Raw genomic sequence first — 18,568 nt, forward strand, 5'->3', positions numbered from 1 at the left:
CAAATTTTATTCAAATGTAATAAATGTGCCAGATTCCTCCTGCTGGCATATCAATAAAATTAATTTTACCAAACCACTATTTCATTATGTGACACAGCATGTAAACTTTGCTGATAGCTGTAACTGATACAGACAGGCACATGGTGGTGCATTTGATATTTGATTAAGGCAGGCGTGGTAAGATTTTGGATTTTTCTTAGAGTTTTTATCTCATAATTAGCTATGGCATCATTCCCTCCTCCTTTCGCAGGACCCACTTGTCTCTTTCAGGTTCTGTGGGCACACTGCCATGTTATCATTACAGAACATAGCTAGAGATTAGATTTTTGTAGCTTGTGGAGACATTGAAAATTCAGTAATTGTTGTTGCACATCATTAGAGGTACAAAGACTACCGTAATTTGGTCTATGAATATAATCTCTATAAGTTCAACAGTTTTATGCACTTGTCAGAAATGAAGATACAAAAATTGAAGTGGGTATACTGTTGGAAATCAAAAAGCATTTTCAATTGTTTGTGTTTGCCATTCAAAATCCTGGAAAAAAAGTGTAAAATAAATTGTACTTGTACGTTAGCCTACAAGGCACATAGTCAGTTGAGATAACATTTGCTAAATAATATAACTGGAGACCATAATGTCCTGTCCATATTCTGCTGAATATTACGGGTGCATTGTCATATTAGAATAAATGTCCTGGTTTTCCTGCAGAAACAGTAACGCCATGGTGCCGCAAACAGGTGCATCACAGTGTGCAAGTGAAGTACTGCAGCAACTGGGAACATATTCCAAAGTTGAAGTACTTGAGAAAGTAAGATTCTTGTTTGCAAAATGTTTAAATTGCACTCAAATTCATCATTCAATTCTGGCAGTGTATTGTCCAAAAAGCAGTGTCATGTCAGCTGTAATGAAATTGTGCCAACAGTTTGACTGAGGCCATACAAATGTGGGTGATGTTGATCAGGATGGAAGGCCATAGACGTAACCACAAACGGCTATGTCTAGGCAATCAACAAACTGATTTGTGGCAATCACAGATTTTCTGAAGATGAGAACATTTACACAATAATTCTCAAATTGCTCCATGATCAAGGAGCAAATTTCTCTCATTGAGGAATTGAAAGATTGGTTGAACTTTCCGACAGTTGTTTACGGAAACTGGGTGGCTGTTACAAAAAAAGTGTAATGTACCTGTGCCACTTAGAAGTGTGTTGCAGCAGACAATAAAACTTGTAACTTACTTTTTGATCCGATAACAGCATGTGCCACCTGGGGGATTGTAGATGCACTGATAATGGTTTAAATATTGTCTGCCAACAGATAGAATCGTGGTGCTTAGCTGCCAGAGTGCCATCTATGTCTACCCTTTAATAGGGAATGCCCACAGTCAGAAGACTCATTATGATGGAAACATGTGAAGCAAGCAGGCAACCATGCCACAGAGATGCACTCGTGCTTCCTGCAGCCAACTGAGTGACTTCAAAAAGGATCAAATTGTGACCTCCTGAGTGGAGGGATGGTCCTTTCAGAGAATTGCCACACAAGTTGGACATGCTGTATCAGTTGTACATTGATATTGGTATCATTGATCGAATGAACATTCTCAAACCTTTAGATGAGGTTCTGGACATACACGCAGCACAGACACTCGCCAGGATCATCGTATTGTAAGTGCACCGGTGGCAGATCGTACAACTACCATAGTGTAGATAAGCGGCTTGTGAGCCCAAATGGGCTATGAATTGTTGCGAAATAGTGATTAGTGATGGGACTATGGGCATGGACACATCTAGCCCATCTTCCACTAACATCACAGGGTAGACTACACAACTCGACTGGTGCTGTCAGAGGATCGCTGGAAGATGGTATAGTTTGTCGCAGTCTTCAGCGATGAAAACAGATTCTGCCTGCATGCAAGTGATGGTCGTGTGCATGTACGACATAGACCTGGTGAGCACTGTTTCTTAGAGTGCATTTGTCAAAGACATACTGGCCGCCCTAGACATTATGTCAAGAACTCTTACTCCCCTTTGGTGTTTCTGAAGGGGACGTTAACCAGTGCTTGTATGTGCAGAACATTGAGAGACCATTTCTATTGCCGTTCTTGCAACAGGAAGGTGATGTGTTGTTCCAACAGGATAATGCACATCCACACAATGATTGTGAGACTCCAGTGTACTCTGCAAGATGTACAGCAACTTCCCTGGTCAACATTATCTCCAGACTTGTCTCCAGTCGAGCATGTGTGGGATATGTTGGGATGAGAAGCCATCCGTGTGACTCGTCAAACAATAACTCTTATAGAACTATGTATCCCAGAACAGTATTCGCCATCTGTATTAACGATGAAAAGTGAACACTGCACTGCAGGAATTTGTTGCTCTGCGTCCCAGCACTTTATGATGAAAAGCAATTAACATAGGCCTTAACCATGCAGTTTCTAATTACGGGTAATTATTTTACGTTGTACACTATATATGAATTGCAGTGCTATAACGGGTGTTCCAAAAGTTTCAGTTCGAAGGCCGTACAGTCCAGAATCAGTGTGTGAATCAGGCAAAATCACTGAGTATTGAGACCATCACCCCACCAATGCACCTGGTTGAAGGTACTGATTTGGTAAAACACCACGTCCTGCTGTGTGCAGACGTTTGCAACTGCTTGCTACACATCCTTGTCCATCAGGCATGACTTTCAAGCCTTTTTTAGGGGATTAAATATAAGAGAATCACATGGTGAGAGATCAAGACCGTAGAGCGGGTGCTAGAGCGTCTCCCACTTGAGCTGGTGTAACTTTTGCATTACAAAGTGTACGATATGGGAATGTGGTTTTTCATGAAGCAGCAGCACCCCTTGTCACACACCATTCCACATTGTTAGTTTTAGGCAGACATACTCTCCCTTACAGTGTCTTCCTTCTCCAGTGGATGTCTACCAGTGTTTGTCCTTTGGCAGCCAAGAAAAGAATAACAGCGCGTTTGTCTTGTTTGGTGCCTATAGTAATAATGTCTCTATAATTCATGTTTCCACATTTGCTGTACACATGTTGGAAAGATAAGAATGTCACACTAGCCCCTTGCCCACATGTCAATGCTTATACACCTGTATTAGAGTCACATTACATTGCATATACACTGCAGCAACTCCCTTCAAACAGGAACTTTCTGATTCCCCTTTATGTATTGAATATAAATTGCATGCAACAGAACTGGGACAAGTCAATTCACTGAACCACCCAAGACTGCTTGGCATTAAGTGGTGAAGGAGAGTGGAGGACTGGATAGTAGTCACTTAATTTAAGTTCTGACTTTATGCATTGCTTTTCTGCCATTCCATGCTACTACATAATTTTTTTCATCATAAGTGATTAATGGTGACACCACTACGTATTAACTTAGTAATAAGAATTCATGTGAGAAAACTGTACAATGACAAAGGGGACAAAACACATGGTGAATACTTGCCTTCATGAGGTGAAATTATGAGTACTGCCTGTAAACATGTTTAAAAGTAGAAAAATAGCTGTTCCAACTTTTGTAGAAGGAAAAGAAAGAGGGTAGATTTGGGAAGGTTGGGAAAGAGGGACAGGTCAGTCAGACCTAAAGTGGGTCCCTCCAGACCTGGGGTCTGGATGTGCCAGAGCAGTAGTGTCTATGACACAGCATTTCACACCAGGGCACAAGGCGTGGAATGCATTGACATAGTTGCTTTGACAGTTTCTTTTGAAATGTAATGATGAAGACAGTAGTGATGTGAAAATGCCAGTTCTTAACCTTTTCTTCATAACACTACCATAATCAGTATCTCAAGGTTGCTTTAATTGAAACAAAATAAATGAGTTCTCAGTTGGCCATTTAGTCCTCGTTTTACTTTTCAATTGTTGTTATTTAGCCAGTGCCAACTGTGATGTATAGCAGAAAGTCCATAGTTTTCTTGTTGCAATCTCTCTTCTCCAACCTTGAGAGCACAGTGTCGTGTATATATCACAAACTGTTCAGTAGTGCTGGCTTAGAAGACTTTCAATTGAGAAGTAGAACTGGAAAACGTTCTGCGTGCAGTTTTTTTTGTTCAAAAATGTGTTTTCAAGACACTGTTGCATACCCATAGACCTGTTACAAGTGTCAAATCATGGAGAACATGTTTCAAGCATTCATTATTGAAAGGTGCATGGTCTTTGTGCCAGGTAGTGCATCCCGCATGAGTTCAAAGTGTCATGTGTCAAAGTTCTTGTTTCGCAAGTCTTGCAAACGATGGTTGCATCGGGTACAGCTATGAACCTATTTGATGTAATGTGAATGCCTACTTTGCCATGTTGATCAGTTTCAAAACAAAGATCTATTGACAGTGTTTCCATTTGTTTGTCAACAGCACAGAGAGTTTTCCACTAAACTTGGCAACATTTTGTTATTGCCTTGTAAAAGAAATAAGACACAGTTTTTGTGGACTACGGTTCTACTAGGTAAAATATTACTGCATTATTTCTGTACTTGTATTGTCGTAAATAAAATGTGGTGCCTCTGTATTAATGGCACCTGGAACAGCAACTTTTGTATTGGGAAACATATTTGAACCATAAATTTCCAGGTGTGGCACTTAAGAACATTCCTAAATATCTAGTTTATTTGCTAATTTGTCTCATTTTTTGTAGCGATGGGGTGGGCAGCATAATTCTGCAGTATCAGAACTCCTTCCCAATTTTTTTGATACAAATAAGTTATGTACAATGAGAAATAGGTTGGTTTTGGATTCTCTTTCTTGGCGGGTGTGAGATTTGACATTTCCACTCTTCAATTGTTAGTTGATTGTTTTAATAGCACCACAGTCAAGCCTGCAAAGTCATCATGGGTAACAATACTTGGTTTTGTAAATACAGACCTACTGCAAAATGACGAAATGCAGAATTTCACATGAAGGGTCAATGCTTTTGACGACTCAGTCGACATTCGAGCCAATGTACACTGCAAGTTCAACAGCATCACAAAGACAAAGTTTTCTGACAGTTTCATATTGTATATGAACATTGTATTGTACTTAAGTTCTGGACTGGGGGGGGGGGGGGGGGGGGCAGCTGTGCAAACCACCTGAATCATTAAAACCACCATTTTAACTTTCTTTTAATCCAGCCTCAAAACTATTTGGACTGACAGAGTAATCTGCACTTAATCTTATGTCTGGTTTCAAGTTCCTAATTACAGTTTCTTGTTGCAGCCAAACTACATGCATTATTGAATAATAGTGGGCCACCTCAGCAGCCTCCTCTGTCAAAACCGTCCTTGCCTTGGGAGGTCAATGATGAATCCCTGTCTGAAGAGTCCAGGTGAATCTGTTGTTTTTTCTCAACTAGTGCTTTACTTTAAAACAGTTTATATATATATTATGTGTGCATAAATGGAAGAGTTGACTTATAGTTAATGCCCCTTCACATTAAACATCATGTATGAGCAGTAGCAGTGTGAAACAAGCTTAACATGTGTGGTTCTACTATAGAAAGCTTGATGTGTGGTGTTACAGTAAGTGGTTGTTTTATTATTGACACAAAAATTGAGCTATGAGAGGAGAAAGTCCTGAGTTTAAAGTAGCATGCAGTCATTTAAGCTTTGTCAGTAGTATATTACACCATTAATAACTATGTTAATGTTAGCAATAGGCAGTTGTTGGTCCCAAGATGTGAAGATTGTGGAGTTGTGACATTAACATTCCTTGGGTGTCACTATGATCGCATCCGTCAGACTAGAGTAGCATCACAGAAAGAACATTTCTTATGAAGAATATTCAGTTATCTGCTTACATCATTAAAAAATTAAGATATTTATTTAATGACATAATAAGCAACCAGTATGTTAAATTTTCTTGTAGATTCCCATTGGGTTTTGTAGGCTCATCATCTAAACACCTGCTCATTTATTGTGAAATGCTCTATTGCTGCAGAGAAATTAAAGTTTTTCGTTATTTGCTTTACACTTCAGTTACATATTTCACCCATCTTTTCATGTGTACAGTTTGGTTACTAGCATTTTTTTATTTATTTATTTATTTATTTTTTTTTTTTTAATATCCATTGTACAAATGCTGCAGGCACAGAAAATCTTGTTTATTTGGCTTCACTATTAAGTTCTCCTTTTTCCAGGAGGTCAACACCAGTGGCGCCAGTTACATTGCAGCCTCCTCCAGCACATCAGCAGGCTACTAGAGTACTATCAATTCCATTTGATCTGAAGTGCCATCCCAGTTCCAAAAACACAGGAACCACAGTGATACCAGGCACTTCAAGTACGCTAACACCAATAGATTTGTCGTCGGGTGTTACAAAACAGGTCCCAGCTGACAATACATCCAATAATGAGATACTTAATGAAGTGCAGGATTTCTCAATGCCTTCAAAGAATAAACAGAAGAGCAAGTTGGATGATATGTTAGGCAAATTAATGAAGAAAAATAACTGTGTAAGTTAAAAAGTTTTGAACTGTGTATGAAAGTAGGGTGTTGAAGTACATTGCGTAACCCTTAGCAATTTTAGTCATGAAAGGTTACTAAGATATATTATGGTCCTATATCTCGATCAAAATAACAAAGTAATTCACGTTGGTCTGCTCACGCAATGTGACTGCAGCAGCAACAGCAGTTCATTCTGTTCTGGATATATTCATTGATCACAATAAAGGATGGCAGCCAAAAACAGTTGCAGGATAGAATTTTTTTATTAAAATTCTTGACCAAGGTTTCGGTACATATAAATATACCTTCATCAGAAGTACATTTCCTGAATAGAAAGACACATTCATTAGAAAAGCCATATCAACGAAAGTGAGAAACAGAAGCTTAAATAACGGTGAAATTGCTAAAGTAATATAGGCACACAATCTTTAGTACTTACTAAAATTACATCATGCACTGGAGAATAATGAAACAATTATGCCAAAAGGCGTCGTCAGTAATTAATATCATCTCCATTTGTACGACACGTGTAATGGGTACAGGATCAAAGCGAACAGTTTAACAATGTTACTTCACCTATGAACTGTTGAGACACGTGTGAAGGCACTAAGGTAGATTGTTTCGCCGAGAGAGGGCACTTGCATATGCCAGACTCGCGCATATTACAATCCATAATACATACATAAGCGCATCAAAATTATTAAAGGTTGTGTTAATTCAAACTTTGTCTTAATAAATAAAGCGTATCACGCCAATTAAAGACATTTATGTAAAATAGAAATATAGAACCAAATTTGCCTGTGTCCTAGTGTCAAACGGATAAAGCTTGCGCTTGGAACATCTAACGAGAGAGGGCACTACTGTAATGCGCGAGAGTCTCGCGTAACGTAGGCAGTGAAATACATACTAGCGAAACAACCAAAATGTTATAATAAAACGAAACCATCTGTCTGCAACTGTTTTTGGCTGCCATCCTTTATTGTGAAGAATTTTAACAGTTGCTGCTGCAGCCATGTTTAAAATCTTGATATATTCATTGAGACGCAGTGAAGTGTAGTACTGGGTTTCTTTCGTAGGTCGGTAACAGTCTTGCAAATTTTCTGCACACTTTCACAGCTAGTTCATGACATTATGTGACATTGGTGGGTGCAAGCATCATCTGCAACTCACTGTGGTAACTGGCACCAGAGGTAGCAGAGGCAATGTGACAGTTGTGAACAGAACAGAAAGCATTAGCAAGACCATTTTCTGATTGGTTGTTGCTGTATTAGCTGTTTGTTAAACAACTAGCCCTCATCACTTTGTTAATTTGATAGAGATATAAGATGGAACAGTGTGGCCAATAATGGTTTGCAGACTGAGGACTGACACCTTAATGACAACTGTTTCCTGTTGACACTTCATTTCCTGTTAGAATATTATGATATCAAATGAGACTCTATGAAATGGTTCATGTATATCTCTGTAATTTACCAAAAATGATGAGATTTACACAGTTAAATGCCTTTGACTGAATACTTGTTATAATTGTAAGCTGTAATTTATTGCCTAATAACTTAGGTACGTATTCACTTTACCTATAAGTAGCCTTTTTAATAAGGGACTTGCATTTAAAAATCCAAACTATAAATTTGACAATTAATTATTTATTGTCGGTGATTAATTTGTAAAAAAGTTTGAGAAACACAGCAAGAGCGAAAATGGATAGAAGTTGATAATTGTTATCCTCTCTCTTCTACAGTGGTTACTATTAAAGTTGTTTCATCCAATTAGGAAATGTTTTTGTGATAAATGAATGAGTGTCCAAGTAACTTAAGGTGTTACTAATCTTGGAAGAATTTTCTGATATTTATTATAACTGCTAGAATTTTTGTTTGTTGTTTAAAGATATATTAAAATTTTATGCTTCTTCTGTAGTGATGGGGGTTCATATTTGTATTACTGAAGTACAACGAGGGGATATCTTTGTGCATTCCAGGGCAACATTTACTGATCGTTACGAACCTGTCATATCAGTAACAGATACGAATTGCTCATTAAATATCTTGCCATACTTGCATACATCCATTAGCAGCGAAATGTTTAATATTAAAGATTTCTGGTTTTGTAGCTGACTCCTTCTTTTCTGTCTAATTTGTATTTTGGTGCCTGATGTTGCTACAACCTCATAATCCATTTGCATCCGTGTCTGGATTACTTTAATTGCTACTCTGCAGTATGGCTTGTAAAGAACTGCAGTTTCAACATTAAAGCTGTTCGTTCCTGACAGATACAGTTTCCTTTTAGGCCTGCAAGAGACGATTATTTCTCAAAGAATCATATGTCCTTGAACTCTGATTTCGAGATGTGGCAGGCCATTGACTGTTGGTGTGGTGCAATGATTTTGTTCATTGAAGATACTGTGGATGTTTTTGAGCTCTGGTCTACCCTAGTTGGAAAAGTCCTCCTGAAACACTGTTCACCAAATCCTGGTGCCTGCACTGAGAGAAGGTGTTCTGGGCAGTATGAAGTACATATCATCTGACTTATCAAAAAATATTTTATGGAAAAAATTTGATTTTTGCACATCTTACAGTCTGATATATTTGATCGATAAAAAAAAAAGTAATTTATTTTCGTGATCTGTCAGACTGGCATCAAATTAAGTAAAATATAGCTTGAAATTTTAAAGAGTTTGCAGTGGTAAAAACACATAATGTAAACCTTGCATTATGGTTCATTTTAAGCTCATAAATTGCGGCCAGTGAAATGTAGATAAGATATCTCAATTTTAATTAAAACTGATAGCAGAAGGAGATCTCATTTCTTTCTCAAGGTATTGGGTGTTATATACAAAGCATGGGAAAGTGTTAAGTAAACCAATAGAGGTTCAGTATGATTCATGAATAGGGTAAAATTTCCAGCAATAGCTGTCTACAGTTTTTACTATGAAATTGCACTTACCTCATATGTATCCAGAATGTAGAACAATTCTTGTAAGTGACATAGTGCTAGAGATTCCAGCCCTGTTTGTGTGCCTGTGGAAGACTAAAGCCTGTACGATACAGTAAGTTGTTTCCTTTGCTCACAAATTATTTACATCCTACATCGACTTTTTGTAAATAAATCTAAACATCATAAAATCCATGAAATAGGTTTCTCAGGCACACCAAAATGTTTCAGCATGAAGGCCAAATTCACCCATTGCTTTGTTCTTTGTGGTGTTGACCATTGCGCACAAACATTTCTTCGTGTCGATGTTTCACCAACATGTATGGCTAGCAGTTTCGATATTTTCCTGTCACTAATATGAAATATTTAAAATTGGCAATCATGCACACTGCCAAAGAAATGGGAAGAATAAATTTAAGTTGATAGCATAAAATATATTAGAGAATCAAGTGCTAGGTAAAGTCTGCAAATGATATCCTGCAAAAACATGAATAGTTTTAAAAATCTGTGATGTTCGTACTTAAAAATACTGAGAGAGAGTAGGACAGGATTAGGCTACCTTTACCTTTTGAGCTGCTTTGTTTGGTTACATGGATCCTTAAACAGAAGGCACTGAATTATTCAATTTCCAGAACTTTATTATTACAGCACAAAAGCAGGCATCCTAGGAATGTGTACATTGGCATCCTGAGCAATTTATAATAATATTTACTGTTACCAAAATAACTAAAAATTCTTATAACGCATACAGTGGTAGTACATGTGTACAGTTTGTCTAGGAAACAATCCTTTTAAGTAACAGTAATAGTTTCAGAACAGGGCTGGTGGATCTAAGTAAATGACTCAAAGTAGGCACTATACTACTTAGATCAGCAAGCTTTAAACAGTCCTTAGGCTCACCATTAACACTGCAGTGGTATACTATGCTCAATTAATTAAATTTGGCAGCACACAATTTTGCACTTACAGATAACATTGTACCAACCCATATAATTTAGCAAACAATAGACATTTTTTAAAAATATGCCATTAATCAATGAAATGGTGGACATAGTTTGCCACATCTGTTCAGACCCAGTAGTTAGCATGTTGTACTAAGAAAATACGAATAGGTACACTAGCTAGGAGCACTAAAGCTAACAATTGAAAGTCAGTTAAGAGCACGTGCTCACATTAATTAACAAATTTAAAAGGCAGTTTTAAAGCCATAATTTTAAATCAATAAAATTATGGACCTAGTCTGTTGAAATTAAATAGGGAGGTTTAATAAGAAACAACAACTAGATTAGGTGCTACTAAAAGAAAGCATCATGCTTTCCAACTAAGGGTCCTAGCCAGCCAACATTGGCAAATAGAAACCTGAAAATTTTGAACTTGGTAAGGTCAGATCTATAGAATAGCAGATAAAGTCCTTGGCAACTAATTAAGGCACTCTGGCAGTTAACACTAGTCCAGGTTAGTAGTAGCAAACTATGTAGTAGCTATTCAAGCTAAGGGTAATAGCCGATGTAGATTAACAATTGCAAATAACTCCTTAAAACAGTAACCTAAATTAACCGATTCTAAAGGCAATTTTTAAAGAGTAACAGCTAACCAAGATAGTAGTACACGTAGGCCTTTACCAATAGTTGGGCAATGAACTGTAGCCAATATTGTGGTAGCAAAATTTTTAAACAGTTTGAGCAATGGCTTTGGCCCACAAAATTAACAAATTTAAATAACATTTATTTCTTTTTAGAACATTGGTAATATATTAGTTAGTGAAGGACTTAGTACTGAATAATTAGTCAGACAATCTTGGCAACAAACAACCAGAAATAATGACAAAATCTCTTGTAATGAACCAATAGTTTCTAGTAAATAAACATGGCAATAAAAATATTCTTCACGTGCCGAGGATTCTTTGACAGTAAGCATCGTCTTATTACTACAAATGCACACTACTCACAGTTAACTGCACCCTCAGCAGCCATACCAAGTGGTGGAAATAATGAATGGCTATTAGATAAACATTGTGCCATCGGCTGAGCCATGAGAGGCATGAGTTCATGTCAACGATAATATGATATGCCAGCCACTAATGGGCCAGCACACTTGCATACAAAAACAGATCTTACACAGCACCTTGACCCACAGGTCACAGCATGAAATGTTCAATAAACAACTCTCCTCATGGTCATTTCCCCACAACTGGCTGTGGCCACTTTCACCCAAATGGCCGACTTCATGCTGTCGCTATCCTTGGTGCAGTGCAAAAGGGACTAGGTACAAACACCACCTGAAAAAATAGCTCAGGACAGACATGTACAAAGAACTTGATTCCAAATAGAGCACCATCTGCGGGCTCCACCTCTTTTGTCCACATCCTCAAGCCGAGGGCCTGCCGACTTGCACTGCCTAAATTCTTTACCTTTGCACAGTGCACGCTCCCTCTAAGTCCCAGCCACACAGCACTCTCTCTGATAAACGGGCACCAGAGCGGAGTCAATACATGCATATCAAGTATGACTGAATGTGCATTTAAACTATTTTTTAAATACAATAAGTGTACAGGCAGTGCCATAATGCATGCAAGAAATATAATACTCACTATTTGTGTTGTTCTCCTATCACTGCCTCTGCAAAGAGCATTTTCCTGATGCTTTCATACTTGTAATTTTATTTAGAAATTAGTAAATTACTTTGAAAAATAGATATGTGTAAATGCAGAAATGAAATAATTTGTTCTACAAGGCACTAATAAAAAATATTTGTAATACCAGCCTCAAGATGATGCCTGACCTTGCTGTCTGTGACATGATGTTACTTCTTCATCAATGGTAGTCAAACGTACTTGGTCACAGCACTATATTTCCAAAAGAAGGGATAAGATGGAACTTCAACAAGAACCCACTGGGAAACATAGTCCAACCCCCCCCCCCCCTCCTTACACACACACACACACACACACACACACACACACACACACACACACACAGACTAGAGTAAATTTGTTCTTGAGTGAAGTATAATTCAGTATCACATTATGTCTCATTTCTTTAGTCTTGCAATTTTTTTTATACTGTCCATATTCTCATTCTATGAAATATTCTTATTTATGTTCCTTTCTGTTTGTACTGGGAAATAATTATTTCATTATGTTTACGTTTCCCATGTTTTGCAAAGTATTATTATTTTGCACTTTTTTAGTATCTCTCTATCATATCGTTTTCAAATGTATTATGAATTCTTCTTTTCAGCCTGCTGAGGAACCAATTGTTGGAAAGGAGAAAAAACGGCGTAAGCTAGATGAAATTGTACTGGGTTTATCTGCTGCAAAGGAACAGAAGTCACTGTTCTCAGACATTAAGAAAACAAATCAATGCATGACATCAATTAGTCCTAGTGTCACAGTTACCCCAGCATCAATAAATTCATCAGTTTCTGCAACATCTGGATCAGCATCTACAAAGCCATTCACGATTACTGTAACATCTGTGCCTTCGCCTGCGCCGTCAAGTTCTTGTCGCAGTTCGCTAAGTGCTCTCCCCCCATTGCCTACACCAAAGGAAAGTTTTTCATCATTTCTTGCTCATGCAGAGCAGCAGAATCTCTTACTGAAGAAACAGCAGTCATCACAGTCCCAGTCTCTGCTGCAACACCAGCAGCAGCAGATTCAGCAGCAGCAGCAACAACAGCAGCAGCAGCAGCAACAACAACAACAACAACATCAACAGCAGCAGCAGCATCAACAGCAGCATCAACAGCAGCAACAACAGCAGCAGCAGCAGCAGCAGCAACAACAACATCAGCAACAACATCAGCAGCAGCCATCACAGTTACCAACACAATCACCAGCATCAATGTCACATGTCAATCAGCAAAGAAAAACATATGAATCAATGATAGCTGATCTTAGCAAAATGGCTGACTTTTCTTCAAAGATCAGTTCATATTCTCATGAAGCAAAGGTTTGTATTTTCAACATTTATTTTTTTGTGTATTCTTTATATATTAATGTAATGTGATAGAACTTAAAATGTTAAGACTGGAGGGCCTTTGTTCGTTACTAAAGAGTACCTAGTGTACTGCAGTGTAGTGTTTCCAGCAGGCACTACCCAAGGGCAGATATTAATGCACACACAGGGTATTCAGAAATTCCCATTACATAATTTTTGAATAGGAATCCTTCTCTGGGAATATCATGTGACAACACCTCAGAGTTACAGGCAGTGTAGGTATACAGGGTGATTCCTTCATGGTGTTACAAACTTTCAAGACTGATGGAGACAGATAAATGTATTGATTTGAGGTAAGCATCACTGGTTCAGCAACAAAAGAATCAAAAGTTACAAGTGGAAATCGTTCTGATACCTCTGACAGTGGAATACATGTTCTGAACTGTTGTTGTTTAGGATGTAGAGTATGCAACTTTCAGAGATTGTAGTATAAACTAAAACAATAAAAAAGTCTAGTTAATTTGGGCTCTAAAATGCATGTCTGAGGCGCTGTGAACACCTAGTCACCTTCGCTAGTGTAACACACATCTCCCATATTGAATACTCTCAGCTCTTAAGGTACACATTTTAAAGCCCATGTTTACTCAACATTTTTGGACCATACTACCGCTTCTGAAAGTTGTGTAGCCTACAGTCATAGCAACAGCAGTACCTGACATGTATTCGACTGTCAGAGGCATCATAACGGTTTTCGCTTATAACTTTTGACTCGGTTGTTTCTACACAGGGTCCTCAACCTTAGTGTGATATATTTATCATTCTACACGATCCTTAAAAGTTTGTAACATTACCACAGAATCACCTTGTATATACATACATTTGCAGGCGACAACACCTATAACATGAACACTCTATAGTATTGTTGGATGATGTTTCTGGACATGGGTTCCTATTCAAAATATTATGTAGGCACTCCCCTCTTAAAGTCCTAGAAGCTGTAACAGGAATTTCTTAGCAACCTGTTTCCTTAGCAGACCATACTAATGATTATTTTAAATTATGCTTGGAGCCTTTATCATTGGCTTTCAGCATTTATGTAGTTTTCAGCACCAGTATTTCTGTAGTTCAGTACAACAAAGGAATAACTTAGTAATGGAGCCACAGCAGAAAACAAATCATCCTAGTGTCACAGTTCCCTCAATATTAATGACTGTAACCGTGTTCTTTAAGTTAGGATGGTCCTCAGATCCTCTGAACATTGAATGTAAATTACTCAGCAACCTCTTTGTGCATTTGAGTGTTATTAATTTGTACTGTCTGGTTAATTCTGAAATTAATGTGTGTTTCACCTGCCAACATCATATTTGCAGATAACACTATCTTCTAGGTAGTACAAGACCTTTTGCACCACACTTTTAGTGATACTGACCAATGTGGCAATCTGATACCAAACTCCGCTCCCTTTTGGTTACAATTACAACAAATGATCAATTATTTCATTGTTTGCTCCATACAGCTTGAGATAATCCACTTAAGACAGGTGACTTATAATGTAAATGAAGTTTTCTATTCTCAGATTTAATTACATACCCCATATTGGTGAATTAAGTTGGTTTAACAGTGGATTTATACATAATATGAACGCTAAAAGACTAAGTGAATTACCTTGAAAGATATCTCTCTTGGTAGAAATCTCTGAAGTACCTGAGTGCAACAAGAGGTAAGTTTCTTCAAAGATTAATTCATACATTCAAGAATGAAATGAATATGACATCCTCTTGTGGAGCTGATCACAAATATCATGTAATAATACCAGTGCTTTCTTTCAATTCTGCTTGTCTTACATTGGGAAGAGCCACTACTTCTGGGTTCACAAAACTCTGTTGATATTATCCTGTGGAGCCAATTGCAATAGCTCCACAGTACACTAAAAGGTGCAGATCCACAAAGCCGTTGTTCATCCCAAGTAAGTAGGGATTACCTCTCAGTTCATTGTAATTCAGCATTTGAGCCTACCTTTTGGATGTATGGTGATATTAATGGCCGTATTCCTGCATCTGATTACATTGTCATTACCTTCACTCAGAGATTCAGGATTTATTATCGAGGTTGACTATTCTGGATCCACAGTCTTTTGTTTAAGGAGAGCCAGGTATGGGTCTCAACTGCACTTTATGGTGTTGAGCAAGGAAAAGCTGATACTTACAGTTAGTCAGTATTGCACATAACTTACTCAAGTTGATGCATCTTCTCAGTGAAAGATATTAATCCCTTCTTCCTTGAGCTCTCAATACTACTTATTACTTAATAATAATTATTGTTGTGGTTGTTGTTGTTCCATGCAAAACATTCATGACTACTTGTTCTTCCTGTTCTACTTCATTCATTCACTAAAGGCTCTCTTGCGGTCTTCAGTCCACTTTGGCTTTTGGACTTTAGGTGCTGTTTTCTCTGACATCACTTCCCACTTGTACGCCTTGTGTCCATGACATCCGTTGTATCTACCTGAGCTCTTTCTAGATCAATTTTGACTTGTCATCCAGGGTGTAGTGGTCTTAAGTCCCTGGATGTACCTAAGGATTCTGTTGGAGAGTCTGGTCTGTGGGAGTCTGCTGATGTGTCCATAAAATTTTAGTCACCTCTTTCTAATATCCGCTGCAATGTTGGAGATCTTCCCTGTGATTTTCCTGGAGTGAAACCTATATCCATTGTCCACGAGTTTCGATCCAATAATTTTCCTTATGATTTTTCTTTCCTGTGTGAGAATGTTCTCGAGGTCGGCCTTTGTTTGTAACATCAGTATCTCACTTGCATATAGCACCTCACAGGTTTGATTACAGTGTTGTAGTGATGAATTTTGGTGCATGTGGACAGACATTTCTTCTTGCAAATACCCCGTGTTTTGTATAATGCTCTCTTAATTTTCGATAAGCAAGTGTTCTGGGCAGTTTTCTCCTGTATTATCGGTTCGAGCACTTCACCTAGGTACTTAGTGTGTGACCCTGTTGTTCCCCCCTACGGGCCCAGGGTGTTCCTGCCTGTCGTTAGAGGTGACTAAAATGAGTCTCTCACCTTTCGTCCTTTATGTGATGGCCCCTCGTAGGGTTTGGCCTCCATTTTTCAAAATTTTCCCAAAGAGCGAGCCAACTAGGAAAGGGCGCTTTACATGGTGCATCGTGTCCATCGTGCATTGAGATCTTTAGCCCACTTTATTGTTCTGACATTGCAGTCCTGCTCATCCTCCATCTCTTGAATGAGGACACCTTCCTGGATGTGTTTTCCTCCACCCACTATGCAGTGTCGTTTTCTGTGCCGAAGAGGACCATGGAATTCTTTGCACCTCATAACCAGCACGGTAGCCAGTCTGTTGTGGTGGGGCTGCCATGTATCCTGTTGGCTGTAGCCCCCTGCCTACGCAGGGATCGCTCTGCTGAAGCGTGCGCCGTTAGCTCCCCACATATGCCAAGGAGTAGATGCCAGTCACCCTGGGGCATCGGGACTCCCGGCAGTGGCCATCCTGCCAAGTGGCCTTTGCTGCGGCTGGGTGGCGCCCGTGGGGAGAGCCCCCGGTTGGAGTGGGTGGCACCAGGGTGGATGACACGGGATTGATCGTACCACGTCATCACTTGCTGGTGATCAAACACCAGCCGTCTCTAAGCGTTCAGAGTCTGAGTACAATGCAATGATCCTACATCATTCCCCACCATGGCCATACCACGGGAGGAATACCAGGCTAAGGGTGACAGTGAACCTTACTCGCCACAATACCTCGTATGTAAGAGAGGTGATGGGGACTCGTTTGTCTCAATGCAGCCTCAGTTTTTTGTAGATCGTTTAGAGGAAAAGTTTGGAGAGGTGGAGGGCTTGTCCAACATGTGGTCAGGGTCAGTATTAATAAAAACGGCATCATCTGCCCAGTCACGGGCATTACTCGCTTGTGACAAGCTGGGGGATGTTTCCATTACCATCATGCCTCATGAGAGCTTAAATATGGTCCAGAGTATTCCACAGTGACCTTCTTTTGCAGTATGACGACAAGCTACATGCCAACTTAGAGCGACGAGGTGTTCATTTCGTCCAGCGTGTCCATCGGGGTCTGATGAATCAAGTTGCCACTGGTGCCTTCATCTTCGCCTTCGAGGGTGACACACCACCCATGTGATGTCAATCCACATATCCCTCCCCCAACGCAGTGCTTAAAGTGCTGGAAGTTTGGCCACGTCTTCCCACTTTATTTCCAGCATCACATGTCAAGATTGTGGATGTCCATCCCATCCCACCGAGGGAGGTGGCGCAGTGGTTAGACACTGGACTAGCATTCGGGAGGACGACTGTTCAATCCCGTGTCTGGCCATCCTGATTTAGGTTTTCCGTGATTTCCCTAAATCACTTCAGGCAAATGCCAGGATGGTTCCTCTGAAAGGGCACGGCCGCCTTCCTTCCCCATCCTTCCCTAATCCGATGAGACCGATGACCTCGCTGTCTGGTCTCCTTCCCCAAACAACCCAACCCATCCCATCCCAATACTCCATGTGCCCCGCCTCCCATCTGTGTCATCTGCAGAGAGCATCATTCTCCTTGCTCACCAGACTACAGGGTTTTACAGCGAGAAAGGAAAATAATGGAATATAAGACCCTGGACTGACTGACCTATTCTGAGGCCAAGAGGAAAGTTGAGCGCCTGCATCCTGTGGCTATGACCACCTCTTACGCCAGCACTACGAGAACAGTTGTAGACCCATCAATTCCGCAAGTTCCATTCGGCTCTCAGAGCTGGAAGACTACACCTGCCCACTTGATGGTGGGGCAGCTGGTTGTAGTTCATGATCATCCTCAGATTACTGAATCAGGAGACTGAATCAGTGAAGCCCTGCAAGCCAGAGAAATCCAGAAAGAAGACCCCCCCAAGACCAAGGGAATTGCGGTGGCACCCACACCACCGCTGCCCACAAGCTCTGCGTCTGAGGATGAGGTGAAGATTTTGGCGTCTGCTGAGGAGTTAGATCTCTCCAGACCCTCACACACAATGGACATAACCTGTTCAGGAAATAAGTTGGTGGCAGCAGGTGACCCTGAGATGTAGTCTACCTCTTTGAGTGTTTCATGCCTTCCCAGTCCCACAATCGCATCATCCTCCAGTGGAATTGTGGTGGTTTTTTCCACCGCCTGGCCGAGCTACGGCAACTGTCAAGCTTTACACCTGCTTCCTGCATGCACTTCTGTCGGCATCATACCTTTCATCCGGAACATATCGATTCTTAGGCCG

General features: G+C 39.7%; 1 protein-coding gene across 1 annotated transcript in view; it reads left to right on the forward strand.

Annotated features, from left to right (window-relative positions):
* Window positions 1-18,568, forward strand: part of LOC124594923 (chromodomain-helicase-DNA-binding protein 7) — a 310,905-nt gene that overhangs the window by 275,442 nt on the left and 16,895 nt on the right. The window contains exons 35-38 of the mRNA XM_047133415.1: window positions 5,207-5,315; window positions 6,126-6,441; window positions 12,604-12,967; window positions 13,094-13,314. Of these exons, the coding sequence (XP_046989371.1) occupies window positions 5,207-5,315; window positions 6,126-6,441; window positions 12,604-12,967; window positions 13,094-13,314 (1,010 nt within the window). The remainder of the gene's footprint in view (window positions 1-5,206; window positions 5,316-6,125; window positions 6,442-12,603; window positions 12,968-13,093; window positions 13,315-18,568) is intronic.

The sequence above is a fragment of the Schistocerca americana genome, chromosome 2 (genome assembly GCF_021461395.2).
Source record: "Schistocerca americana isolate TAMUIC-IGC-003095 chromosome 2, iqSchAmer2.1, whole genome shotgun sequence".
Classification (NCBI taxonomy): Eukaryota; Metazoa; Arthropoda; class Insecta; order Orthoptera; family Acrididae; genus Schistocerca; species Schistocerca americana.